A 27,209-nucleotide genomic window follows, 5' to 3' on the forward strand; every position below is an offset into this window, starting at 1 on the left:
CTACTCTCCTAACCAGACCCAGCAGGCTGGGCTCCAGGTGGGAACCGGGCTCCAAGACAGACTGGGACACCCCCCAGCCCCAGAGGCCTTGGTGGCTGGAGGTTCAAGGGCAGCCCTGCTGTGCTGACCAGGCAACCGCCTCCCGTGCCAGGGGTTGCCTCAACTTTCCTCCATTTCTCAGTAACTGTTTTTCTAAAATGCCAACTGCCTGGGTTTGGGTGGTGGGAGGTTAGATTTATTTTCATTTCTTCTTTCCCAAGCAGGGTATTTTCTAAATGTTTCCTTGGCGAGGAGGTATTGCTTTTACATTGAAGAGAAACATAATTTTAAAAACATAATTTGGGAACTCCCACCACTCTTGCGGAAGGGGAAGAGTGTGGGGGGAGTCGGCCTCATGGTGCTAAGGCGGGCCCGGGTCAGAGGGTGAAGCGCGGGGGTCTGACCTCCATCCCACAGCAGGCTGAGGCCCAGGCGGGTCGTGAGCAGCAGGAAGAGACCAGCACGACGCAAGCTCAGCCCAGGGCCCGTGTAGACTTTGGGGGGCGTTATGCTCACCCCATTCACTGTCACTGTCCGGCCTATGGAAGGAGAGAAGTGTCAGGGCTCTGCCTTGGAGTCAAAGGGCCCCTAGATCCCTAGGAGCCCCTCCCCAGCCTGCCTCCAGCCTTCCTTTCGCATCTTCAGCTATGTGACCTTGGGTAAGTCATTAGACCTCCCTGGGCCTTAACTTCTTGGAACCTTCCAGAATTCAGATTCCTACCCAAGAAGAGAGAGAGGAGAGACACCAGCCCCGTTGTACTGATGGTGAGCAGTGGGGGACCCCAGGCCTTGCCCCAGCCCCCCGCCCCGTGCAGAAATGTAATGCCAGCCAGCATGCCCCCCTCCCCGCAGTGCCGCCCTTCCATGCCGCACCACCTCTGAGCATGTGCACGACGGTGCTCTGCAGCTGCACGGTCAGCGCCTTGGTGCAGGTGAGGCCGCTGGCCCCACAGGGCAGGTTCTGGGCGGAGATGGTGAAGCGGCCGCTGGCTTCTCGCACCAGCAGATATTCACAGGCTCCAGGGAAGGTGAAAGCTAGCCCATCAAAGGTCACGTAGTGGGGGGCGCCCGATGCCTGGCACCACCCACCACACCGGTGGCCTGTGCAGTGCCACTGCCGAGCCTGACACACGCTGTGGGTGGGGGTGGGGTGGGGAGACAGAGGCGTGAGGATGAATCCTGGGGAAGCAGCTGTCCAGGTTCTGAGCAGCCGACCCTCAGCATGGGGGGAATCCTGGAGAGCTTCCCTTGCCCAGACCAGTCTGGATACCCCAGTTCATCCCAGTTCAAGGGGCTAGGCATACCAAACGTTGCAGTCCTCCTGGATGGTAGCGTTGGGCGGATACCACTGCCCGCCATGACGGCAGGGGCAGAGCTCAGGAGGCACGCAGCGCTCGTGCTGGGCAGAGGTCGGGGACAAAGGGCACCTTGGAGGGCTGCCTGACCTGCCACCCAGTGTTTCAGACAGCCAGTGGGGTTGGGGCAGTGCCCTGGGGTACAGCAGGCCCCGCGGTGCCCCATGCAGCCCCCTCCCGGACTTACCAGCAGCACAGTGCCCGGGGGACAGACACAGCTTCCCATGCTGTCTGGGGGGCAGGAGTGGTTGGTACCAGGGCTGTCACAGGTGAGAAGGCAGGCACCAGGGACATAGACAAGGTCACCGGGGCAGAATGTCCGCTGGGGGCCACAATGCTGAGCAGAGCAATTCCAGAGGCCCCTCTCTTGGCAGACACTGCGGAGGACAGGAGCCAGGTAAGAAGCAGGCCCAAGGCAGGGTTCAGGCACCTCTGGTCTGACCTGGGAGAGTCTCAGGAATCCAGGGGGTCCGAGCCCCTGATGCTGACTCGGGAGATCTGAGCATCTCACCCCCCACAGCCCAATTATCAGCACAGGAAGTAGGGCTGCTCCCAGCACCAGCCATACCTGGGATGGTCATGGTGACCCCAGCTCCAGTGGGGCCATTCTCTGGGCTCTGAGGTTCTTGAAGAACCCCACCCCCCGCCGGGTGGGAGAGGGATTCCCTGAAGTCTCGTCCTCACCCACAAAGCCCCGGCCACTGGCTCTGTGTCCACAGGTCCAGAGCTGGCCTCTACTTCTCCCTAACCCTTGGAGGAGCCTCTGGACCACACTACACCAGAATCTAGAGATCTGGGTTCTAGTCCTTCATCGTTATGTGATTCTGCAAGCCATGTAGCCTTTGCGAGCCTCAGTTTCCTCATCTGCAAAATGGGAACGATTCTTCCCCTTCCTACTTTATCAGGTCATTGTAAGAATTCATCAGAATTAAATAAGAGAACATACTGGAGTGCTTTCTGGGCCTGAAGTGCTCCACAACCAGGGCGAAGCTAGGAGTGCTCCGTCGCCCCCCGTATGCATGCCAGGTCCTAACCCGCAGTGCTACAAGCCTGGCCCTCTTCTCTAAGCTCCATCTCTTTACCCCCCAGCCCTCTGCCTCCCCCAAGGCCACCGCCCTCACCAGTGGTTACAGTCCTTTGTGGTGACACTGCCAGGTGCATAACGCTGAGTTCCAAGCTGGCAGGAGCACAAGCTGGGGGGCACACACTCGCCCTCGGGGTCCCGGAGCAGTCCTGGAGGGCAGTTACAACCAGACACACAGCTCCCCAGCTCCTCACAGTCTTCTGGCTCCCCACAGTTTTGACCACACACTGGGGCACACTCCTGGTACTCCTGGCCGGTGGGACACGGGACAGCTGGATGCAGAGACACAGAGACACAGGCAGGTCAGGGGCATGACTGCCACTGCTCTGCCCACCCTTCTGGAATTCACACCCCGCAGGCCTCTGAGAGATGGCAAAGCCAGCAATGTGCTCAGGTCAGAGGGCTTCCTTGGGATCTCTCTGGGCTATTCCTGGAAGGGGCTGGCTGGCTGAGCAGACTCACGGCACAGTGTCTGGGACCTCCAGAGAGACAGCGCACCCTCCCGGGCACAGCGACGAGCAAAGGCAGCAAGCACAGGGCACAGGCAGTCCTTGCCAGGAGCACAGCCACACACGGCCGCCAAGCAGCGCAGGTGGAACGGCTCCCTGTCGACCAGCCCTTGGCATTCCTGAGGGGGGAGCGGAGGGAAAAACTGGGTTGGCTCCTCCTCCACAGATTCCCCTGTCCCCTCTGGCGCCCTTGGCCAACTTTCTGTGCTTGGTACCCCTTGCCACGGCAGGGAGTTGGGCCCTCCCCAGAGCCCAAGAGGAGGGCAGAGCAGGTGCTGACCCCATCTTACATGCGGGAACAGTCCCCTCCCCCGAGTCTGGCTACCTGGAAGGTTGGGCCATGCAAGACGGCACACGCTGCTTCTGCAAAAACGCGGCGCTGAGCGTGGGTGCTGCAGGGGAAAAGTAGGGCGCTGTCTTCTGAGGGGCACCTTCCCTCCCCTGCCACCTGGAACTTGCTAGCAAAGGCTGCGGTGCTGGTCTCCACATCGCCGGCAGGTGTCAGGAAGTCATCCTGCTGGTTCCAGGTGAAGGTGCCGCACAGACCCTGCACCTGGGCCAGAGGAGTGGGCATGGGACAGTCACATCGGGGCCCACTGTGGCCTGGTCCAGCCACTCGCCGGCCCCGCAGCATACCTGGCGGGCATGGCGGGGGTCCAGAGTGACGTAGGCTGCAGGGTCAGACACTCCCCACAGGACCTGGGCCCCAGGCCAGCGCAGCAGTAGGAAGGTGGAGGAGGCGCGGGAAACACTGAGGCCCTTGGGCCCACTCCACGGCAAGCCCACGTCCTGCCCATCGACGAGTACAGCTCCTGGAACAGGGGTCTGTGAGGGGCTGCTCCTGCAGGGCGGGGCTGAGGAGGACTGGGGGTGAGCACATCCCAGGAGAGAGCTACCTGAGTCTCTGAGCTGGATGTGCGTGTCTCCCAGGGACACAGAGATGGCGTGTAGGCAGCTCCCAGCGTCACAAGCCCCGTGCTCCAGCACAATCAGCGGCTGCCCCTTCAGGTCCTGGGGCAGATGGGGAGGAATGTGGTAGGGTGGGGGTGGTTGAGACCCAGAGAACAGTGTCTGTTCTGCACCTTCTCCTGCTCTACCCAACGATGGCAGGTGTAGGGCTTAACCCTGGCAAGCGCTGGCACTTTTGAGTATCTCTACATGCATGTGCATACAGGTGTGTGCAAGTATGTGCAGGTGTGTGTGTGTTGGTGCAAGATGCCTTCCCCTCCCCTCTCCCGGTGGGTATGGATGCTCTGCTCTCTGTCTCTGTGTGTGCACGCGCTAGATCTGCAGTAAAGTACACATCTGTTTGTATCCATGAACCTGAACTTGGTAAGTCACCTAACTTGGCTGGAAGAGGGCTGGGGAGGAAGGAGAACCCATATTTCTCCTCGGGTTGTTTTGCAGGAAATAGCCTGTGATACGCCCAGCCTGTGCCATCTGTGAGAAAGGACTGTGAGGATGGGTTTTGCCTTGTGCCCATGGGCTAGGGTAGGAGCCGTCGCGGAACCTAAGGGGAGGTTTACGGGTCTGCGGCAAGCCATCCCGCCTCCCGGGTCGGTTCTCTCTCAGCTTTTCCCGGAATGGCTGTGTGTTTCTCATCGATTTATTTAGAGGTTTCCCGACAGTCACCTCTCCCCTACAGCACCCCAGCGAGGGCTCCTCCCGGCGTTAACCCCCTACCCACCTGCACCAGGCTGGAGCGGCAACCCGGGCTGCCGCGGAAGGAGAAGCTCCGCCCATCGAAGGTGAGGTAATGCCCGTCCCCGCCCACCGCGCACTCGGCTGGGCACGGCGCCTGCGCGCAGAGCCAGCGGCCGTCCTGGCACACGCTGCGGGCACACGGGGCAGGGAGCGCGCTCAGATGCAGCGCCCACGACCCCCGGCCAGCAACCAACCCCGTGGCCCTCCCTCCCCCAGCCACGCCTCTCCAACCCTGCAAGGCCTGGAGGTCAGCCGGCGGAGATCACTGGCTAGGTCTTTAAGCACGGCCATCAATTATGCCAGGAGAGGTCACAGGTCCCATGTGAGAGGCCCCCCCCGGAAGAGGAGGCGGTTGAGGAGATAGCTCCGAGGGGACCACGCGGCCTCCAACCCCAGCCCAAGACCCGGGGACCCACCACGGGTTGCACAGCTGGTGCACGGTGTCCCCGGGGGCGTAGCGCCGGCGCCGGTGGTAGCAGGGGCAGCGGGCAGCAGGCACACAGAGGGCGCCGTCCCAGAAGAGGCCGGGCGGGCACTCGCAGCCGCTCACGCACGCTTCCCGGCAGGACCCCTGCCCTCTGTCCCCCACTGCTGAGCAGCTGGGTGGGCAGGCTGAGACGCAGTCTGAGTAGAGCTGGCCCCCCGGGCACAGACGCTCTGTGGGCACACGAGTGGGCAGTGAGGTCCGAGGTTCCCCCTCCTCCCGCCAGACCCCCGCCAGACCTCCACCCCTTGCCCGCAGCCCGCAGAGAGGGTGCTTGGGAGGAGGTCCAGCACTCAGGAAGCAGGGGCCACAGGGCTGCTATCGGTTGGTTCCGATTCTGCAGAGTGGGGAGGTCAGGGGTTCTGCAAGGAGTGCCAGGGACCAGCCCTACCGCAGAAGCCTGGCTTCCTCCAGCCCACGTGGATGTGCTGCTTGGCACACTCCTGGGCATAGTTGGCCAAGGTGCTGCACACGGCTTCCCGACGGGCCTCTCGCCCACTGCCTGCTGGGGCCCCAGAACAGTAGGCAAAGAGGCAGGCCTGGTGGTACTCAGCAGGGGGGACCTTCAGAGAAAGGACAGCCCCTGAGTCACCAGCACTCCCTGCTCTTGCTTCAGTCATGCCCTGACTTATAATCAAACACAGTGAGCACTAGAAGGGACCTCTGAGATCATACATACAAAGCAGTGACAGGACCCGATTCCCTGTTCGGCACCCCTCCAGAACCCACTCTTTCCCGCCCCTCCGGCGGTTGATACCCCCACCCGTACCTGGGCATGGCATTCCCTAAAGGGACTGTCCAGCAGCTGGTAGCACACATCTTGGGCATCAGCCTGCATGCTTGCCTCCGAGCTGCTCAGGGGGCCCTCACAGCCCTGGGCCACCTCTGCTGAATCCAGACACCCAGGCTGGAGACACGGGAATTCAGGCCAATGGGGGATAAGAGACATTAACCAGGACACCAGGAAAGCAGCCACGACCCGACCCTCATAGGTGCCTAAAGTCCCCATTGTCATGGCTGCCAGCCCAGACATCCTGGGATTTGGGGGACGGGGCAACTAGATTGTCAGCTCTGGTAGGGGTTGGGGGAACTGGGGGGGGGGTGTCACATCAACCCACAGGCAGGAGGTTTCATAACTAGCCAGTTAACCCAAAATTGGTCAGTGACCAGTTTGCTGGGTGTGTCCTCTGGTTCGTGGGTTCACCACTTAAATCCCATGGGACTCTGAGCCTGCCCCTCACCAAGGATCTGGAGCAGGCCAGGCCCCGTCCCAGGGAAAAGGCCAGTGATAAAAACAAAGAGCAGAGGCATGAAGGTATCAGAGAAGCCAGGAATGGGCAGGGGGGCAACCAGAAGCCAGGCAGTGAGCCTGGGCTCCCTGAGGCTCCCTGACTCACCTCTGAATCAGGGAGCCTCCAGGAATTCCCGAAGGTGGCAGCTAACACAGCCAGTCTCCCTCCAGGCTCCAGGAAGTCATCTGGGGGAGGGCAAGCCAGAGAGGTGCCCGGTCTGGGCTCTCCACTCTTTCCCTCCCTCCTACACCAGCAACCGAGTCACGCCCACTTACCCTCAGGCTGGCCATTGTAGACTCCACAGAGACCTTGAGTTTGTCCCTGGAGCTCGGAGTCCACAGAAACAGAGACGGAACTGGACCCGTCCAGGCGTACGGTGACCCCCAGGCCCCCAGACAACACCAGCCAGTCCCCCTGCCACTGCAGGCTCAGCCCTGGGCAGGGGAAGGCGGGAGTCACACTCCGTGCCCCTCCTACCATCACACCCAGGCGCAGACTGCCCAGGTAAGGGAGAGGAGAGAGAATCTGACAATTCTACAGAATTCTGCACTTCATACTCTGTAAAGGAGAAACAACTGGTTTTCCCATCAGAGCCCTCTTTGAGAAGTTCATGAACACTACAGATGCTCTCTTGAGCAAGTGACTGCAAGCGATAAGTAAACTTCAAAGCTCCCTTGAGGACACACACAGCCCCAGCTCCACCTCAACTGGTAGAGCCAAGACCAGGAGAAAAGGTCCCACCTAACAGCACAAATGACCTTCCTCACAGCACACTGGGAGGCAGGCTGGGATAGAGGTTTGTTTTTAAGATTTTATCAAAGGATTTATTTATTTGAGAGAGATTATGCATGCAAGCAGGGGGCGGGGCAGAGGAGGAGGGAGGGAATCCCAAGCAGACCCCCGGCTGAGCTTAGAGCCTGCTACGGGGGCTCCATTTCAAGACCCTGAGATCATGACCTGAGCTGAAATCAAGAGTCAGAGGCTTAACCAACTGAGCCACCCAGGCGCCCCTTAAAGATGTTCTTTTTTTTTTTTTTTTTTTTTTTGACAGAGATATCACAAGTAAGCAGAGAAGCTGGCAGAGAGAGGGGGCGGGAAACAGGCTCCCTGCTGAGCAGAGAGCCCGATGCGGGGCTCAATCCCAAGACCCTGAGATCTTGACCTGAGCCGAAGGCAGAGGCTTTACCCACTGAGCCACCCAGGTGCCCCAATGATGTTCTATTTAAATAATCTCCACACCCAACGTGGGGCTCAAAATCCCAACCTTGGGATCGAGAATCCCAGGCTTTATAGACGGAGATGCCAGGCATCCAGACACTCAGAGAGGTTAAGCCGTGGGCCTTGCCCCAAGCCATGCTGTGAGGGGCTAAGGGGGGGTGTGTGGCTTGCAGGAATCACCTTGGAGACTAGGTCCATGACCTGCCTCCTCAGCAGACTCCCTCCCTCCCTCCTGTCCCAAAACCTCCCAGTCACGGTGGGGGCGGGCCCACCGTCTCCCACTCAGCTGCCCCTTTTGCTGTCCCCTGCCCCGGGAGATAGGCAGGCTGTCCCCGAGGAACACAGGGGGCCCTGGGAAGCCTGCTGTTCCCTACAGTACCGTGGAGCAGCTGAGACTCCCCGTCAGGTACCAGCTTCCCGTTCACAGAGACGTTTCTGCCCTGGATCAGCACCTCCTCAGGTCCCATCATTACTCGGGCCTTGGGAGGAGACACAGAGTGGAAGAGGCGTTCGGTGGCTCACCTCCTCCCTGTGGCCAGCTCCCTTCCTGCGTCCTCCCCTCCCTCACCAGCTGACAGTGCCCAGGCTGGGGGCAATGCCCCCTGGGTGTGAGGTGGACCGCCCAGGTGGCATCGGCAGCGCCCGCCAGCAGGTAAGTGCAGCGGCCCAGGAAGTGGTAGTGGCGTCCGTCAAAGGTGCGGTAGTGGAAGCCTGACCAGGTGGCACAGGTGGCCGAGGGCGGCTGGCGCTGGCTCCAGAACTGGGCCACGGCCCCCGCCAGGGGCAGCAGGACGGCTGGAGAGGGAGCACTGCCTGGAGGAGACACACAAGCTGTGGTGAGCGGCTGACTGTGACGGCAGGAGGATGGAGAATGGGGGACTTGGGGCTTTCCCAGAGCAGGAGGGAGGTGGAGAGGGAATGGTCACTCTGGAGGCGGGAGGGGTGGGAGGTGACTCATCCGAGAGCGCAAGGGAATGGGTCTGGGCCCTGCAAAAAGGCCCAGAGCTCAAGAATTCTATGGGGCAGTGCCTGGTCAGGGGGAGAAAGTGAGGGCCGCCGTTGCAGACCGACCTGGGAGGTGTCGGCTCGAGCAGCTGAGGCAGGCCTGGGAGCTGCCATCCCACCAGCTGTGTCCCCAAGGCCAAGCACAGCACTCCTCCAGGCTGCCCGCAGAAGCGTTAGCCGAGCCAGCCTGCAGCTGGCATTGCCGCGTGCCAAAGCAGTGGCCCCCAGGGGTGGCTTCCGCAAGGGCTGTGGTGGGGGAGGGAGAGAATGGGGCGACCCAGACAGTCAGCCTGGACCCAGCTTCCCTCCCCCACAGCCTCCCCGAAGCCACAGATCTGGGCTAATAGCAGGTGCTTACCCAGGGTGCAGCGGGTGCCCCCCCAGCCTGGGCAGCAAGTCCTCACTGTCCGGTTCCTTGCAGCGAGCCGGGTTTCTGGGGGTCTGGGTCCACCGAACCGGGGGCAGGGAGAAGATGTTAGTATCCAGCCCAGCCCCATGCCTGTCCCTGAGGATGGCCTGGGACGGTCAATCTGGTCATTTCTTCTCTGAGTGACTTTCTCGTGTAATTTCCCTTCCAAGCCTTTTTTTCTTTCTTCTTTTTTTTTTTTAATATATTTTGTAAAGATTTTATTTCAGAGAGATTGAGCGAGAGAGAGTGAGTACAAGTGGGGGGAGGGGGAGGGCAGAGAGGGGGAAAGGGAGATGGAGAAGCAGACTTCCAGCTGAGCAGGGAGTCCGATGCCAAACAGGGCTCGATCCCAAGGCAGATGCTTCCTTGACTGAGCCACCCAAGCGCCCCATCCCTGCTAGGTCTTAATTACCCCTTGTGCAAAGTGAGAATGATGTTTGGAAGGCAGACTGGAGGGGGGGCACGGGGAACAGGCATCCTACCTCTCCCTGCGCTGCCTGTCCTCAATCCCACACTCCTGACTCTTCTTGAGCCCAGCCACACCTATTGCCCAAATGCCTGCTTCTCCAGGACACCACCCGGGTCCCCTTCCACTCAGAATGTTGGCCCCATTGCTCTCTCCTGCTCAGCAGCTAACCCAGGCTCCAACCCTCACTCACTTGTAGATGGGACAGAGCCCGGCACGTCCACTCCAGGACAGGTCCAGCTGCCAGCCCAGGCGCTGGTAATGGTAGAGGCTGGTGCAAGGTACCCGGTCCTCCTGGCGGGGGGTCACTTCCTCCTCCACCAGGAAGGTTTCTGTATGTTCACACCACCGGCTGCCCGCAGACGGGGAAGGACAGCTGCTGCCACCAGCCCCTCTATTGCCAAGAAGCCCTGTCCTGGGAGCCCACTCCCAATGAAGCCCCTCCCGGGGAAAGGTTAGTGAACTGAAGAGGAAGCTGGTGGGAGCCAGAAGCACCGGCTGCCGCAGAGGGTCCTGTTCGTGAGGCCGGAGCAGAGGATCTTAGTGAACGGGACCCCAGGCTGGGCTGCTTACCCGTTAGCCAGTGCCCAGGCCGTCCCAAAGAGGAGAGCAGGGAGAAGCATGGCGCTCCCCGCCCAGGTCCTCTGCGGGGCTGAGAGCCTTGGGGCGGGGGGAAGACAGTGGCAGGTGAGCAGAAAGGCCAGTGCTGGCCTTCCCCGCCCCACACGGCGGCGGTCTCCAGCAATCAGGCGTCAACGTGTCCAAGGCCGCCCAGACAACTAGAACGAGGCCCCTGAGCCTGGGGAGGCTTTATCTCAGCCCCACGCCCTGGGGCACCAGCTGCTCGGAACCAGATTGGACCTGCCCTCACATTGTGCAATCCCCGCAAAGGACCGCTCTCCCTGGCAGCAGTCCCCTTCCTGCCCTTTTGTGTATGTATGTGTGTGTGTGTGTGTGTGTGTGTGTGTAAGCGTGTGTATGCGTGTGCGCGCACGGGTCTGAATGCTCACTGGGGGAGTGCATGTGCCCCAGGACCCAGCTCAGACGATATCTGAGCCTCTGATATTCCACCCCACTTAGGCTGTACCACAAATTCAGGTGGACTCTGGACAAGCCACCTTTTCTTTCTGAGCCTCAATTTCCTTGTCAGTAAAAAATTTAGGGGCTTCCCAGGGATGCTTGTGTGTTGGGGGGGTGGCTTGGCGGCCCCCCTTTGAAATTGTGTGTGTGCTGGTGTCCCTGGCCGACTCAGCTGGTTAAGTGTCAGACTCTTGGTTTGGGCTCAGGCCATGATCTCGGGGTCATGGGATCAGGCCCTAGATTAGGGCCCTGCACTCAGCACTCATCGTGGAGTCTGCTTGAGATTCTCTCTCCCTCTGCCCCTCCTCCCACCTTGCACCTGCGCACACAAGCTCTCTCACAAATAAATAAATCTTAAAAAGAAAGAAAGAAATTGTGTGTGTACCCATCTTCCCGAGGATAGTTCTATAACTGTTATTAAGTTCTCAAAAGGAACTATGACCCCACAAAACGGCTGTTATTGTGCCAAATGACTGATATGATCTTCTAGCCCCCAAATTCTGGCTATGATTCTCTCTCCCTGCTCCCTTTGCTGCCCCTTCTCCCTGTAGGCACTTGAGAAGCCAGGACCAGTGAGCAGAAGGAGTTGAGTTTCTAGGCTGGCTGAACTGTGTGGAGACAGTGGGGGAGCCTGTGCCCTTTCCTCTGTGGTCTGACCTCTCACTGGGGCTGATTATGTGTGGATGGCTGGGTCCATCCTGGTTTCCTTTTGAGAGAGTCTCCTAGGGTCCAGAACCAGGAAGCCTGGGCAGGGGAACAGAGCAAGCCTCAGGGAGGAGAGGCAAGAGTGGAAAGTGTGAGTGTGCATGGGGGGGTAGGAGACAGAGGGGCCTGGAAAGGCAGCCCCCCCAACCCTGGGGGCAAAGCAGTCCGATGGGATGATCCGAGTATCCGGTAGGGGCAGCAGGTGGCCCAGGTAAATCCTGGTTACCAACTCCCAGGACACCCGGGCTGGAACGTGGCCTGACCCTCAGATTCCACAAACCTCCATCCCCTAAATCTGCTGTCCCGCTGACCATCTATCGCACATAGTTACCCCACCTCGGGCAAGGAAGCTGCTGGGAACCAGAGCCACACTAGGCATTTCTCCTGGCCCCCACCCTTGGCCCTGTGGCCCAGAGAGGGTGCGGTGAGTCCCTCAGGGAGCTCTCAGGACGGGTCATCAGAAAAGGCCAGGGCTGGGCCATGGGCACGTTGCTGTTCCTAATCTCTCACACGCAGACCCTACACACTCTCCCCCTGTTGCTTCACATGCTCACACCCCCAAGTGCTCATGGAAAGCACAGAGACACATTCTACTCCCACCGCCAGGAGACGACTGGGCGCTGACTAGCTGAGGGAGCCCATCCAGGAGGTTGAAGAGCCTTTCCCAGCTGATTCTGAGGTTCCCCCCCCCCCCCGTGCTTTTCCAGGCACCACCTGCTCCCCACCCTTCTCCAAAACAGTAGGAAAGTTGATGGTGCCCTGCTGTGCGCGGTACTTCTCCAGGGAGGGCCCAGTCTCAGCTCCAGATTCTAACCAGAGGTGATAAGGTAACAACACTTGCATTGGGGAGAAACCCAAGTCACCATGTCCCTTTCCCCTAAAGGGGGCAGGAAGGAGGAAGCTGGAGGCCAGAGATGGGAGGGGGGCCTGGAATAGACAGCCCACATTTCAGCGGGACAAGGACAGGACACAGGGAACTTTCTGAAGGAGCCAGGTGCCCGGCTGGCAAGACCCAAGAAAACCATCATAACCCGGGTGGGGACACCAAGTCCCCCAGAAACCGGATCTGAGGGCTGAGGGCATCCCTCCTCACCTGACAGCTACAGGTTCCCAGGCCAGTAGGAGGACCAGGCCCACCCCGCCCAGCACCCCCTCTCCGCAGCCCCCTCCTCAGGACCCCGCCCTCAGAGTCTCGGCCCAGCGGGTCTCCAGCCTCACCCCCTCCCCTCGGGCCTCCTCTCCAGTCCTGCCTTCTCTCTGGGGACCCGGCTCAAACAACCCCCACCCCAACTTCTGCTTCAAAGGGCCCGTTCTCGGCCCGCATTGAAGCCCAGCTCTGTCTCCTTCGGCCGGCCACCCCTCGCTGCCCCAAGGGACCCGACTCCCGCCGCGGGTGTAGCATCGGGTCCTCCGGCATCGGGGTCGGGGGTTGTGGGTCTGAGCGAATCCGGGTGGAATCCGGGTGGAGAGCAGGGGCGGGGTCGGAGTTCCCCAGACCAGCCCCACGGACCGACAGTCGGGAGACTCGATCCCACCGCGAAGCGCGGCACAGATACACTGGTGGGGGGGTCGCGATTCAAAGACAGCGACGCAGACACTGACTGGCTCTCCTCCCCCGAGCACGCCCCCTCCTCTTCCCCTCCCCACTCCTCATCACCCCCTCCCCTCGCGCTCCACCTTTCCTCTGGCTCCTCCCTCGGCGCCTGCGAGCACCCTCCCGCGCAGCCCGCGGGCCCTTCCTCCCTGCCTCCTCTCCCTCCTCCACCCCTCCCCCCACACTCCTCCCTTCCCTTCCCTTCCCCCTCTTCCCCCCACCCCGTTCCTAGGCTCCCACTTTCCATCACCTACTCGGGGCCTCCGTCCCTCCACACCATCACCTGCACGCCTGTCCCCGCCGAGCGCCTTCCTGCCACCGCACTCCGGCACCCCCCTGCCCCTACCTCCCCCACGGGGTGCCCGGCTGCTCCCCTCCCGCTTCCGCGCTCCCCTCCCCCCTGCCGGGCGCCGCTTCCCCGCTCCCGCTCCCTCCGCGTCTTTTCCTCTCCCCTCCCCGCGAAGTTTCGGGGCTGTCAGTCTGTCAGTCTTTCGGGCAGTCGGCACCCGAGCTACAGGCAGCGGGCGCCATTGCGAGCAGAACCCGCCGGGGCAGAAGGCCGGGGCGCCTGGGTCCCGCCAGCAGCGGGGAGACCCGACCGGCTAGCCCGCCAGGTACGGGCGGTGGAGGCGCCCAGCTGCAGGCGGCTCCGCCCGCTTCCCCGTCTACACCGACACTCAGTCACTGCCCGCTCCGCGCAGGTGACAGTCCCGGGGGTGGGGGCGCCGGGAGCGCTGGAGGGGGTGGGGTGGGGTTGGTAGGGGGGGGGGGGAGAAAGGGCAGGGGCGGGGTGGAAAGGGCCTGGCTTGGGGGTGGTCCCGGCAGTCGAGGAGAGGAGGACCGGGGATCTGGAGGGAGGGGCGGCGGCTGGGGAGGGGGGCCCGGGTGGGAGTCCGGTGGGAGAGGGTTGGGAGGCTCCCGAGGGGAGGGAGCGAGGAGTCTCCGGAAAGGGGCGAGGGAGTGTGGGAGGGGGCCGCAGGGGAAGGGGGCAACGAGGCCAGGGGATCAGGCCTATGGGGAGGGGCGGGAGAGGAGGGCGCTGACAGGTGAGCCCGGGAGCCGGGGAGGGGCCGGGCTGTGCAGTCGGGTCCGCGAGGAGAGGCTCCGGGGGACGGGCGGGAGGCGGGGAGGTGGGAGGGGAGGGGTCTGGTCGGGAGGAAAACTTGGGGGGCGGCAGAAGTCCGTGGGGAGCAGAAATGGGGAAGGTAGCCACTGAGAGAGAGGGGAGGGAAGCGGAGGTGTGTTGGGAGGCAGGGGTGGGGAGGAGCTGGTTCCGTGAGCAGGTCCAGAGCCAGCCGTAAGCCACAGACTCCCGGGCTTGGGGGAGCCTGGGGACAAGGGAGAGAGCTCGGGAGCGGACTGGAAGGGGGAGGGGAAGAGCGGTGCTGGGGACTGGGGACCGGGAGGGTCGGGTAGCGAGAGCCTGCTGGGGAGGCACAGGGGGAAGGGAGACGGGGGCCGCGGAGGGGGAGGCGGGCTGCAGGAGGGAGGCGGGGAGGGAGGGAGGAGGACGGTGTGGGGAGAGCGGGGAGGAGGACTGGGGAGGGGGGAGGAGGGAGGGAACGGAGGTGAAGAGAGGAAAGGAGAAGGAAGGGAAACCGGAGTGGGGGAGGAGAGAGGGGAGGGGAATGCGGGGTGAGGGAGGAAAGCGGGAGGAGGAGGGCGGCGTTAGGGAGGAAGGAAAAGAGGAGGGGGAAGGAAGGGAGAGGGTGTGCAGCGGGGCGGAGGATGGGGGAGAACCGGGAGGGAAGGGGAAGGCGGCCCGGAGCCGGGGGGGGGGGGGGGGGGGGGGGGAGGAGGGAGGAGGAGGGGAACCCTGTCGCCGAGTGTGCCCAGAGGAGAGGGTCAGGGGGGCGGTGGCCCGGGAGGGCCAACCCGAGGGGGCGGGGCGGGGCTGGCCCGGCCGGGAGCTGGGGGCGGAGCCGGAGGGGCGGGGCAGGGGGTGGAGCTGGGGAGCCGGCCAGATTCAGTAGGGAGAGAGGGCGGAAGGCAGAGGGAGCCGGAGAAGGGAGGGGCAGAGGGAAGGCTGCCAGAGAGATGGGGGGGGGAGGGGAGTCTGATGGGGGAGGGGCAGGGAACCCGCTGGTAGAGGAGCTGGGAAGGGGGCTCGAGGGCCGGGTGTCCCTGCCTGGGGAGGCCCTGAGGGGGGAGGGGCGAGGGTTTTGAGGTAGGGTTTTGGGGAGAGGAAGCTAGAGTCATTTCCTGCTTCAGCAAAGACCCTCCTTGGAGGGCCTCCCCCACCAGTTGCCCAGTAGTGCACTCACCTCCGCCCCCCCCGGCTGGCTCCTATTTCGCCAGCTCCCGCAGTGACAGCTGGAGGGCCTAGGAGATGAAGTTCCCGGCTCCCACGGGGGTCTTCCACTCTCCACCCTCTCCCCGCCCCCAGAAGGAGAATCGATTGATTCCTGACGTCCCCAGGCAAGGGCACTGGGGGGTGGGGAGCACTGGTGGGCTGGGCCCGGTTCAGAGACCCGCCAGGTGAGGGAAGGGTTGCAGCTGATTTCTGGAACTGACCAGAGCCTGCAGAAGTGGCTTCAACGCCTTGGCCTTGCCCTGCAAAGATCCCTTTGCTTTCTGAAACCCATCTTCCCTCATGCCCTTACCTGTCCCTGGGGACGTCATCTTTGGAGCTCCTGGGGATCGCTGATGGGGAGAAGTTGGGCAGAGCCAAGGCCCAGGTGGCAGCTGTCCGGAGAAGAATGTGAACAAGGATGTGTTTTCTCCTCAGGGTGTGTGGCCTGATTCCCAGGAGGAGCTACCCTGGGTTGCCATGAGAGAGACTTTTGAGGCCCTCAGCTCCCTGGGTGAGCCCGCAACACTCAGGGAACGTGGGTGGGTGGGAGGCCGGATCCAGGGGCCCCCTAGGCCTGCTGCTTCCCTACCATTCGGACAGCCCGGCTGTTCTCAAGAGATGGCCACCCTGAGACCCCATAGACCCCGGGGAGCCTGTAGGGCAGCCTCAGTTCCATGGGGTCTATTTTCAAGTCCGGCCGGGCCGTTGCGCACAGCGCGCATGCAGATTGTAGGTGCCGCTGCGCACCTGCGGACTCCCGGACTCCTGTCTGGAATACCCGGATATTTCAATCTACTTTCTCTTCCTTCACCTGCTCTTGACTCAGTGCAAGGGGGCACTGAGGACACAAAGGACACCTGGCCAGGCTGCTGGGAAGCCTGGCTCTCCCCTCTCATGCTGTTTAGAGACCCTTCCTTCCTGAGCAAGTTGGAAAAAGCCCCTTAGCTGTTTCGGTGAAGAGGAAGAGCCCCTTCCTTTGATCACTGTTCTATACTCTGATGCTTTATTTGGCCCCATCCTTCTGCCTATAACAGGATTCTCTGTGGGACAGACGGAGATGGCCCCCCAAAGTGAGCCTGGGGAAGGGTCCCATAATAACCAGGAGCAGATGTCCCCTTCCAGGGAAGACAGCGTGCTGGGCACATGCTCTGGTAAGGAGGTGGGGACCAGGAGCAGTGGCTTGGGGCGGCATCTACCTTTCCTTCTTCAAGTATTTGTTGAGCACCTACTAAGTGCCACGGTAGGCTTCTCCATATTTGGAATACCTCAGTGGCTAAAAACGAAGATCCGTGCCTTCCAGGAGCTTAATCTTAGGGAGGGCAGAAAGTCAGCCAACAAATATAAAAATGTACTTATAGACTGTCTCAGGGGATATGTGCTATGGGGAAGGGCCTGAGGTGGGGGTGGGGCGGGCTGCAGGATTAAATAGTAGGAGGGTGAGAGTGGGTCCCATTGGGAAGGTAAGATTTGAGCAAGATTCGGAAGAGGTGAGGAAGGTGGCCGAGTAGCTCCCAGAGGGAGAAGACAAGGAAAGCAGGCCCGTGTCTGGCTTCTTGACATTCTGGTCTTACCCACTGATTTGCCTGGAACTTGGGTCCATCTGGCATCTGGGAGGTCTGCAGCCCCCTTGTAGAAGTCTCCTGCAAGCCTCAGGGCAGGGACCTTTCCTTGCTTCCACCACCTCCTACACATATTCCAGAAGCTCCTCACAGCTGTGGCTCTTGCAGCCTTCACAGCCTTTGCTTGCAGCTGCCCAGGTTTGAAGGCACCTGAGGCTGCCCCCCCCCCCCGGGGGCAGCAAGGAATCCAGTCTCTGCAGCTATGATGTGGGACACAGTCCTGCCAGGGGGACTGGGACTGGGGTTTCAAAAGCCCCTGCTTGATGGCCCCAGTGGGGACCTCTGTCCTTCTGTGATGTCTTTGGAGTCCTTGAGGTAGCCTGTTCTCTTCCAGGGCACGAGGCCCCCAGACCAGAGGAAGGCGCCCACACTGAAGAAGCTCAAGGCCCCGGCAGAGGAGGCCAGGCATGCGCGCCGCAGAAGGCCGAGCCCATGGGCTCCTGCCCAGGTGAGTCTTTCCATCTCCCCAGGCCACCGGGGGCCCAGGCGGAGGGGACCGGGGCCTTGTCAACTCCCAGCTGCTATTAGAATGAGGCAGCCACTCCAGGCCCTTCCAACCTAGGACGAATCTGCCCCCTGGCACCTTTCTGCCCTAAAGCCTGGGCCCCCAGAGGGAACTCCACAGCACAGATGACAGGACTCAGAGAGGCGGGTCTCCCAGAGAAACTGACCCTCACCTCAACATCCTCTCGAAGTCTTAACTTTTGCCTCCCCTTGTCTTCGTGTGTACTTGCTGATGACTTGAATTGCCATTCCCATGAAGACCTACCTTTTCATTGCCTTCCCCCTAGACAAGCTCCCTTCCCCCTAAATCTCCACTGGGCTCGGTGGTCCCCCGATGCCCCAAATCTGTGGTGCTGGACCCATGTCCCCCACACCCAGGGGGACGGAACAGTTGACTTCTCTCTTCACCGTGCTTCACCCTCCAGCTCCCACCACACTTGGCACCTTCTACCTGACTGATGTCCTTTATTCCAGGGGTTTATTTAGAACCTGCTCGGTCCAGGCTGTGTTAGGTAGAAGGGAATGAGATTGCCCCTGGTGGACACAGACCCTGTTTGACTCCTGCCTCCCCATGTCCCAGCCAAGTGACCTAAGATAGGCCCTCACGTGCAGGAGCTTGTCTGCCCACCTGTAAGCAGGGAGAAGATGCACTTCATGGTTGCTGTGAAGCTTTGTGACAGCGGATAGACCGTGTGTCATTGGCGGTTGGCACTCAATAAGTGGTGGCAGTCCTCATTTCTATGAGACACATACAGAAATGGAGCACAAGACGTCTGCCTTTCAGAAGCTAAAATCTAGCTGAGATGACAATATGAACCAGAATAAAGAATTAAAAGAACAAATAGCAATCAGGCCACATTGCAAGGAAGTATAACCGTGTTCCCAGTGAGTGTTGTAGGTAGATAAGAGATGCTCATGCATTGGATTTTTCAAAGATTTTGGCGACCCTTGCTGCATTTTGAGGGAGGTGTAGACATGAGCGCTGATGGTGGGGCAGAGGATGGGAAAACATTCTAGGCTGAGAAGAGACTTTAATACAGAAAATTTGCCGTGTGGCCGGGGTTTGAGCAGACCAGCTTGGCTACAGAGGAGCATTTATGCCTAGGACAGGAACTCAGATCCTCTGGTTCAGTGGTTCTTAAACAAGAATGACTTTGGGAGCTTTAGAGAAAGGGAACAGATTAGGTATCCTGCTCCCAGAGATGCAGTTGGGTAAAAGTCGCCAGGAGATTAGGAACCATGAACTAACACAACCCTTATACCTAAGCCAACAAATGCAGTGAGCTTGGAGTGCTCACAGAGGTAAGTTAACAGGTCACACTACTGGCTAGTGGCAGAGGAGAACCCAAGTGGACACTCCCAGTCTGGGCCCTGAGCTATTTCGTCTTGGCTGGACCATTGCAGGGCTCAGGAGGGACAAAGCTCCAGTGGGACCGACCTCAAACCTGCTCCCCCAGAGGGTGCACCCTGCGTCTCGAACATTGGCATTGTTTACTGGTTCCCCAGTTCCTGCAAACTCCATCCTCTTCTTCCTAAACTGGGATTTCCTGCCTGGCTCCAGAGGCCAGAATGAAGGAAGGGAGTTAGGAGTAGGGGGAACCTTGGAGAGGCAACTAGAAGGGAGTTCCAGCTGCTCAGCTGATGGGAGACTGCAGTTCCAGAAAGGGCTGGAAGATCTGGGGCAGCCACTCTGAGCAGGTGAACCTGGAGGGAAGCAAGCCTGAGGCCTGAACTTGGAGCAACCTTTATATTCAGGGTCCACAAAAGTACAGGCAGGGAAAACACTCCCCAGCCCTGCAGAAGCCTAGGAGACAGCCCCCAGGAGGAGCTGAGGGCGCTCACCAGCTTCCTGGGCTGCAAGGAGCCGAGGAGGAGGGGGAGGATGGGCGGGGACACTCTCTGGAAACATCCAGTAGAACCAGGCTCCTATGGGCAGGAATAAAAATTGGGCTTCATTGGCTCGTCTGGTTTTGACTTTCCAGGGGATGAGTGGATGATACGGAAGGTGAAGGTGGAGGAGGAGGATCAGGAGGCGGAAGAGGAGGTCGAGTGGCCGCAGCATCTAGCGTTACTCCCCGGCCCCTTTCCCGCGCCGGACCTGGGGCCTCTGGCCGCTGCGTACAAGCTGGAGCCTGGGCCCCCAGGGGCCCTGGAAGGACTCGCGCTGGCCGGGTGGACCCCGACCTCGGAGAAGCCCTACGGCTGCGGGGAGTGCGAGCGGCGGTTCCGGGACCAGCTGACTCTGCGGCTGCACCAGAGGCTGCACCGCGGCGAGGGCCCGTGCGCCTGCCCGGACTGCGGCCGCAGCTTCGCGCAGCGCGCACACATGCTGCTGCACCTGCGCAGCCACCTGGGCGAGCGGCCCTTCCCCTGCTCCGAGTGCGACAAGCGCTTCAGCAAGAAGGCGCACCTGACCCGCCACCTGCGCACGCACACGGGCGAGCGGCCCTACCCGTGCGCCGAGTGCGGCAAGCGCTTCAGCCAGAAGATCCACCTGGGCTCGCACCAGAAGACGCACACGGGCGAGCGGCCCTTCCCCTGCACCGAGTGCGAGAAGCGCTTTCGCAAAAAGACACACCTGATCCGCCACCAGCGCATCCATACGGGCGAGAGGCCCTACCAGTGCGTCCGGTGCTCCCGCAGCTTCACGCACAAGCAGCACTTGGTGCGGCACCAAAGGGTGCACGAGGCGGCCGGCCGCGCCCCCTCCTCTCCCGACGCGTCCGCCTCGCCGGGTTCCCCGGCCCCGTCCCCGACCCCGTCCCCTCCCGGACCCAAGCCTTTCTCCTGCTCCGACTGCGGCCTCAGCTTTGGCTGGAAGAAGAACCTCGCCACGCACCAGCGCCTGCACCGCGGCGAGGGGCGCCCCTTTGGGTGCGACGAGTGCGCGCTGGGCGCTACCGTGGACGCCGCAGCCGCCGAGCCCTTGGCCTGCGCGCCCGGTGACACGCCGGCGACCCAGGGCGCTCCCGCCAGCGAGCGGTCCTCCTGCGCGGACTGCGGGCGCGGCTTGGCCCACGGGCAGCAGCCCGCGCGGCAGCGGCGGGTGCACCCGGGCGAGCGGCCCTTCGCCTGCGCGCAGTGCGGCCGCCGCTTCGGCTCGAGGCCCAATCTGGTCGCGCACTCCAGAGCCCACAGCGGCGCCAGGCCTTTCGCCTGCGCGCAGTGCGGCCGCCGCTTCAGCCGCAAGTCGCACCTGGGCCGCCACCAGGCGGTGCACACAGGCAGCCGGCCCCACGCCTGCGCCGTCTGCGCCCGCAGCTTCAGCTCCAAAACCAACCTGGTGCGCCACCAGGCCATCCACACTGGCTCCCGCCCCTTCTCCTGCCCGCAGTGCGGCAAGAGCTTCAGCCGCAAAACCCACCTGGTGCGGCACCAGCGCATCCACGGCGAGGCCGCCCACGCGGCCGCCGACGCCGACCTCTCGGCCCCTGCCTGGCCCACTGCCGCAGAGGCAGCGGCGCCCCCTCTCTTCTTCTGAGCCGTGTTCTCTCCAGGAGCTCGCTGGTTGGAGAGACCCATGCCCGACATCTTCTGGGCGGTAAGCCCGACGGCCTGGGCCCCGATGGCTGTTCTCTGCCCTCTTTATCTTGCTGGAGAGGAAGAAGTCCGGGCAGGATGACCAGCTTTGGCATTCTGTGACAAAGACAATGTTAAGAGTGAGCCCTTGCTGGGGACAATTCAGGCGTGAGTCCTGGAAAGAATCCCACCAAGAGACCCCATCAGAAAGCAGACGTTTGTTTTCTTAGACCGCAGCCTGCCGAGGACCGGCTGGGTCAGGAGCCTCTCCAGGGGGAGTGAAAAGAATGAGAATGTGTGTACTTCCAGTGTCATTAAAACCAAAATCTGAAGGTTCTGGGGCTGTTAAATGAGCACCGCGGGAGGCGGGGAATCCCTGACTCTTCTCATCCACTGCCCCTCTCAGTCCTCCCCCAGAGGACCCCCCCTTCCTACCCCTGGGGTGGGCTAAATTTAGCCAGGCGCTGCTAATGGGCTCTGGGAAATGAAAATAAAATAGAGCTCACCGAGAAGCCACTATCCTGCTCCCTGCTTTTAGCTTAGACGCTTGATGGAAGAAACATGAACATGCGTGTCTCATGGCAGGTGCTGAGGCTACCACGGCAGGGAACGCAGAGAGGGGCAGGGTGCCCTGTGGCCATTGCCATGGAGATGGCGTGGGCTCTGAAACTGTCCCCAGGGCATCTCAGAACAGCAGCCCCACCCGCCACCCTGCCTGGCAGCGTGAAGGACATGAGCAGCAGATGAATGTTGAATGTTACTTTCCCAGCACCATCTCCCCTAAGTTCGGTCTTTAAGGGAGATGCTTGATCTAGACGTCTCCGTAGCTGCGTGTGCCCAGCCGGCTGGCTAGAGATGGAGAGGAGGATGATGGAGAACATGCTGGACTCGGAGAAGGCCCCGGTCTGACCACTCCTGGGCCTCTCACAGGACATGGAGCAGAGAATCCATTTTCTTGCAACTCTGCTTTCTAATGACCATAGATTGTTGGTTGATAAGGGCCGAGGCCATTTCCAACTCTAGCATTACCATCACCAAAAATAACTCTCGCCAACAGATATTGGGGTGCCTCCTGCCTGCCAGGCACTACACTGGGGCACTGGGAAAGAATAGTAAGCGAGACAGACATACTTGCAGGAAATATCAGAAATCCTCGGGCAAGCTCAGAAGGCTTTGGGCGGGGATGTGATGAGGGCATCCCAAATCTAGGGAAAGTCAAGGGAGGTTTGCAGCATGAAGACATCTTTTTTTTCTTCCTAAAGATTTTATTTATTTATTTGATAGAAAGAGACACAGCGAGAGAGGGAACACAAGCAGGGGGAGTGGGAAAGGGAGAAGCAGGCTTCCTGCTGGGATCATGACCTGAGTCGAAGGCAAACGCTTCACGACTGAGCCACCCAGGCGCCGCCAGCATGAAGACATCTCTACTGTGAAGCCTGGAGAATGAACACCTGGAGAAGGGACCAGGTGAAGGGGTGGGGGGTGGGAAAGATGGTACACGCAGGGGTCAAAGTCCAGCACAGAGAGGCTCGGGGAGGGAGTCCTGAATGGGAGGGCCAGGAGCCTGAAGACTAGGAGGGGCCGACTAGAAAAGCCTTCAGCACAGATCAGGGAGCTCAGACTTTATCCAGGGGCAGCAGGAAGCCGTGGAAGGGTTTGGGCAGGGCATCACTAGGCTGATGTAGACATGGATGCATTTTAAGAAAGATGACTGGCTAAGAGACGCCAGACTCCGGATGAGTGGCCCAATGCGGAGACGGAGAGGGAGGCTGGCGATGTCAGCCTGGTTTCTGCTTGACGACTGACTACCCGGCAGCATTCTGCTGACCTCAGGAACAGAGGAGGGGGAGTTGTCTTGCCCTGGGGGCACAGATTTGCATCTGCTGAGGGGTTGGAACCAGCAGGAAGCAGGCCACGTGGGTGCACAGCTCTGGAGGGGGTCTGCGCTGGAGAGAGGTCCGAGGCCCATCAACATGTTTGTCAAGCAGTGGGGCAGTGGATAATTGGCGAGAAGCACGTGTAGAGTGAGCCAAGAGGGCCCTGGATAGAACCCTCGGGACGGTCCCGTTCAGGGGACGGCGTGCAGAGAAGCCCAGAAAGATGGGGCGTGTGGTGCCAGAGAGTGGAAAGGGAAGCCCCAAGGCGCCCGGCGGGGCCGAGGAAAGGCTGTGTTTCCGGACAGAGGAGGAAGTCCGCAGCTGAAGGGTGTCCAGAGACCACACAAGAACTTCCCAATCCTCTGGATTCTGCAACAAGGAGATCCTTGGCAGCCTTGCCGTGACCTGCTTCCGGGGCCGTGGGGACAGATTTCAGGTTGCAACGATGAATCTCAAAGGCACAGTCCCCCAGAAGGGAGAAGAAATTTAGACCAAGGTGCCGGTGGACGACTGAGGTGTCTTAGGAGGTCTCTTTGACCTTGACGCAGAGGAAGGAGGACGTGTGGGTCTGAATGCAGGGAGTTTGGCTTCTGTGGCCAAGAATGAGTGGGGGATTCCAGGGGACTGTGGCCGTGAGGCTGTAAGTAGGAGCCACTGAGTTTGGCCCCAGCAGCATTTGAAATACTTGGAAATTTCACTTGAAACTCTGGATTTCCAGCTTCTCCTAGGAGAAGCTGGAAAAAGCTAGTGGCTGGCGCTGAGCGAAATTTGGCCTCTTCAGACGTAGGAGAGGAGGCAGAGTGTGCTGGGTCCCCTGCCCGCCCATCGGCCGTGCTCTCTTGAGTTGCCTCCCAGGCCTCCCCGGCACTGAACCTGTGATTCCTGAGAAACAAAAGTCATCTCACAGACTTTGAAAATCAAACACATGCAAGCGACGTTTAGGATGGTCATACCAATGTTTATATTTCTCTAAACATTCTAGAATTCTTGTGTAAGAACAACTTTTAGGGGCGCCTGGGCGGCTCAGTCGGTTCAAGTATCTGACTATTGATACCAGCTCAGGTCATGATCTCAGGTCCTGAGATCAAGCTCCCCCCCACCCCCCCACCCCCGCCCCAGTTGGGCTTCATGCTGGGCATGGAGGCTGCTTAAGATTCCTTCGCTCCCCGGGGGGCCTGGATGTCTCAGTCGGCTGAGCATCTGACTCTTCCTTTTGGTTCTGGTCTTGATCTCTGGTCAGACCCCTCCTCTGCACTCAGCAGGGGGTCTGCTTGCGATTCTCCCTCTCCCTCTCCTTCTGCCCCTCCCCCTGCTCATGCAAGCCCGCATGTTCTCTCTCTTTCTCAAGTAAATAAATAAATCCTTTTAAAAAAAAAACCCACAAGATTCTTCACTCCCACTCCCTCTGCCCCTCCCTCTCCCCCTCTGCTCGTGCTCTCTGTCTCTCTCTCTCTGCTTAAAAAAAAGAAAAAAAAAAAGAAAAGCTTTAGACCCTGCAACATATCTGGGGAGACCTTCCACGTCCCAGACATTTATAGGACTTCCCATGCTCTTGAATCTCCTTGGCAAGGTGTATCTTTGAATCCTTTGAGTTTGGTGGCAAACAGTCAAGGCATTTAGTGTCAAGTCTGGTGGTCATCAAAACAGGAGACGAGGCTGAGAACATAAATGAGTCTGTAGGGAGAGACCGAGCTCCTGAGGGCGGCTCCCAGGGAGGAGTGCAGAGTGGAACAGTGACAGTCTCAGTGACAATATACGCCCCCGACGCCATCCCCGGAGGGAGCCAGCCCAGGTATGACCATCCTGGGAAAGCAGCAAACTTTTTACCTCAGAAACACATCGCAGCACGTGACAGGGCTCCGCGAAGTAAAGCAGAAGTGTACTATTTCTCTGTAGAAGATGAAGTGTTTTATTAACTCATTAAAATTTATTTATTTTTCCCTGATCGTGTTCCAAACCAAGATTGGCAGCAGCCACCAGGTAGAGAACCCAGTCTTTGCGCCCACCCCTGGCCTGTACCAGCCACGGAACAACATGGAGGCGTTTAACCGCACCACGTGGCCCTCAGGAGTTTACGCTGGACATGAGTTCAATGTCAAGGAAATGCCACATAAGGGCTGAATGGCTCTATGGCTCTAAGGTGGGGCCTGAACACAGAGCTGAGCAGAGAGGGGCCCGGCTCCCAGGCAAGGAGGGAGGAAGAAGACGGCTCCAGCCCTGCCTTCTCCCCACACGTCTCCCTCCCACGATCCTCGAGGCCCCCAACCCCCGTGGGGTCTCCTTATCCTGCTCCCTCGCCCCAGCGACCCTCCCCCTTCTCTCCTCACAGCCATGGAAACTGCGATTCCCAAACTTTTCTTTTAATGTGGGAAACTCTACATTATGTGAAATCGACCACGGAAGCTATTTTAAAGTCCTCACTTTGGTGGCATTAAGTTAATTCACAACGTTATGTAAACATCACTGCTACGTTTCCAGAACCTTTTCATCCCAAACAGAAACTCTGTCGCATTGTGTTTTATGTGATGGCACAGGTCAATAAGGTTACTCTTGGAATAGGGGAGAGGCCAGTGCAGGCCTGCGGTGTTAGCAGGGGTTGGGGGGGGGCTACCCTAGAGCCTGCCCACTGTCCTGGTAGCTGGGGGAATGAGCTCCACGTCCCTGTAGCTACCAACACGTTAGAAAACTCTCTTCCATCCCGCAGACCCGAGATCTGGCATGTGAAGGAGATGGGATCCAAATTCACTTCCCACCGAATTCATGGATATCCAGCAAGTTTCCATGAATTGGGATAGTTCACAGAGACGACGAACACCGTGGAGGCCTGGTCCCCACGAGGCGTCCCCCTCGCCTTTCCTCGTGGCCTAGACTTGATCAGAGTCCTCAGGCCTCTCTGTACCCCCGCCGCACTCATCTCAGATTGGGCTGGGGACACTACTTCATCACTATCATCTCCCAGGCTTTCTCATGGCCGTCCCCACTCAGGTGACCCGTACGCATAAGAGCAAGGGACTCTGACTGAGTCCTGACTGACAAACCCTTCCTCCTCTAGTCTTTTCCTGGGCTCCCACCTCGCTCCCAGCCCAATCTCCTAACCTCCAAATGATCTAACTGGGAGATCTTAGGCAGAAGGCAACCCCAGAGCCATTCTGCTGGGGCAGGCAGAGAAAGACAGAGAACGGCGCTGGCCTCTGGCATCAGATCCCAGTGGTGAACAGAAGATGGTGCTTCTTACCGGCCTGGGACGTCTGGACCACCCCGATGGCGCCACTGCTTCTTCTAGGATGAACACCAGTGAGTGGGGGCGCCCAGCCCCGCACACCCCCCCATTCCATTCCTGTGCTGTTGCTGCTTCTGGCATTGAGCAGGAGGGGAGAGGGTCGGTGAGGGACCAGCCCGGTGCCCGGCAGATTCAGACGCTCAGACTCTTCCTATTGTCTTTCTAGGTGACTCTGTGCTTGGGAAATTAAGTTAGTGACAAAGAGGGCGTCTGGCAGCAACGAAATGGACAAACGAAGTGGGTAAACGTGAGAGTCTTCATCCAGGCTTCAGTGGGGTCTGCCTAGCCCATGTTAGTAAGACAGAGAAACTTCCACGCAGCCTGAGGCCTGACCTCCCGTTTCTTCCCCCTCTCCATCGGTAGGGCTGGTCATCCCTACAGATGTCAAGGACTCCGGGTGTCCCGAGCCTGGTCAACTCCACAGGCTGGGACACTCTGGCATTTTCATTATCCACCCATTAAGACTGGTTAAGCTGTAATGTCTGCCCAGCCTCGTGCAAACACGGGAGGGAATTCGAGGAAAGATCTCGCCCTCGTGGCATTTGGAGTCCAGAGGAAAGACAAGCCATAGGTAGCTCCGGGGCCCAGCATTCTGGCTGTTCCTGGAGACACCGAAGCAATAGAAGCCAACTCACAAACCTGAGCCTTAGGGAGGGAAGGCTTTAGCTTCATGAAGCACCCAAACCCTCCCGCGGGGTGCTATGGCCACGGGCACGGGAAGGGTCCAGACAAGGGAGGGCAGGGGCCAGAGTAGTCAGGGTCGACTTGCACGGAGGAGGCTCCTGAGTGAGTCTGGAAGGACACTAGGACCAGAGCAGACAGAGAGGAGCTGGGAGACTCCAGAACCATCCAAGATGGCGCATAACTAAGTGCTGAGCTGCACAGACAGGTGTGCTGCCCCCGGAGGGCAGGTATTTTGGGGTTGTCTCACTCGGCGCCAGTGCCCAGCAAACCTGCCTCTCTGGTCCCTCTTCTGGTGGGGCATCGAATAATCGGGAGTCCTTCCTTCTACCGCACTTCACAGTGCAGGCGGCCACACCGCACGGCCCTCTGTCCACTACTCCAAAGGGAGTACCCCAGAACTACTGAGGGATGGGGCAGGTAGTGTGAGAAGGGTTTACCATTACCTCCACCAGCAATAACCATAGCTAATATTCACCTAATACTTGCTAT

The 27,209-nt window shown here is 60.0% G+C and overlaps 2 protein-coding genes across 6 annotated transcripts in view; one reads left to right on the forward strand and one right to left on the reverse strand.

Annotated features, from left to right (window-relative positions):
* Positions 1-12,030, reverse strand: part of SSPOP (SCO-spondin) — a 53,297-nt gene extending 41,267 nt beyond the window's left edge. The window contains 21 exon segments of the mRNA XM_045086263.1: positions 444-578; positions 916-1,172; positions 1,344-1,438; positions 1,582-1,771; positions 2,516-2,750; positions 2,941-3,106; positions 3,313-3,540; positions 3,624-3,799; positions 3,884-3,998; positions 4,675-4,819; positions 5,108-5,348; positions 5,567-5,738; positions 5,945-6,082; positions 6,573-6,652; positions 6,743-6,901; positions 8,065-8,164; positions 8,254-8,498; positions 8,757-8,936; positions 9,049-9,131; positions 9,759-9,917; positions 10,139-12,030. Coding sequence (XP_044942198.1) covers positions 444-578; positions 916-1,172; positions 1,344-1,438; positions 1,582-1,771; positions 2,516-2,750; positions 2,941-3,106; positions 3,313-3,540; positions 3,624-3,799; positions 3,884-3,998; positions 4,675-4,819; positions 5,108-5,348; positions 5,567-5,738; positions 5,945-6,082; positions 6,573-6,652; positions 6,743-6,901; positions 8,065-8,164; positions 8,254-8,498; positions 8,757-8,936; positions 9,049-9,131; positions 9,759-9,917; positions 10,139-10,188 — 3,349 coding nt within the window. The 5' untranslated portion in view covers positions 10,189-12,030.
* Positions 12,031-13,072: 1,042 nt separating this feature from the next.
* On the forward strand, positions 13,073-21,211 carry ZNF467 (zinc finger protein 467). 5 transcript variants are annotated; one of them, XM_045086416.1, is made up of 5 exons: positions 13,073-13,645; positions 15,673-15,748; positions 16,272-16,388; positions 17,191-17,304; positions 19,343-21,211. In XM_045086416.1, the coding sequence occupies exons 2-5, from the start codon at positions 15,715-15,717 to the stop codon at positions 20,839-20,841; spliced, it is 1,764 nt and encodes a 587-aa protein (XP_044942351.1). In that variant the 5' UTR covers positions 13,073-13,645; positions 15,673-15,714; the 3' UTR covers positions 20,842-21,211. The 5 variants fall into 5 exon arrangements, with proteins under 5 accessions (XP_044942351.1, XP_044942354.1, XP_044942352.1 ...); XM_045086419.1 differs by having other exon boundaries at positions 13,073-13,558; XM_045086417.1 differs by lacking the exon at positions 13,073-13,645 and adding an exon at positions 13,939-14,149.
* The last annotated feature ends 5,998 nt before the right edge of the window (positions 21,212-27,209 follow it).

Source organism: Mustela putorius, unplaced genomic scaffold (assembly GCF_011764305.1).
Source record: "Mustela putorius furo isolate JIRA1106 unplaced genomic scaffold, ASM1176430v1.1 tig00000929_pilon_pilon_pilon, whole genome shotgun sequence".
NCBI classification, from domain to species: Eukaryota; Metazoa; Chordata; class Mammalia; order Carnivora; family Mustelidae; genus Mustela; species Mustela putorius.

Excerpts from the sequence above, each read along its gene's own strand:
- ZNF467 (XM_045086417.1), top strand. Across the intron at positions 16,389-17,190 it reads CGTGCTGGGCACATGCTCTG|GGCACGAGGCCCCCAGACCA; the intron begins GTAAGGAGGTGG and ends GTTCTCTTCCAG. Across the intron at positions 17,305-19,342 it reads GCCCATGGGCTCCTGCCCAG|GGGATGAGTGGATGATACGG; the intron begins GTGAGTCTTTCC and ends TTGACTTTCCAG.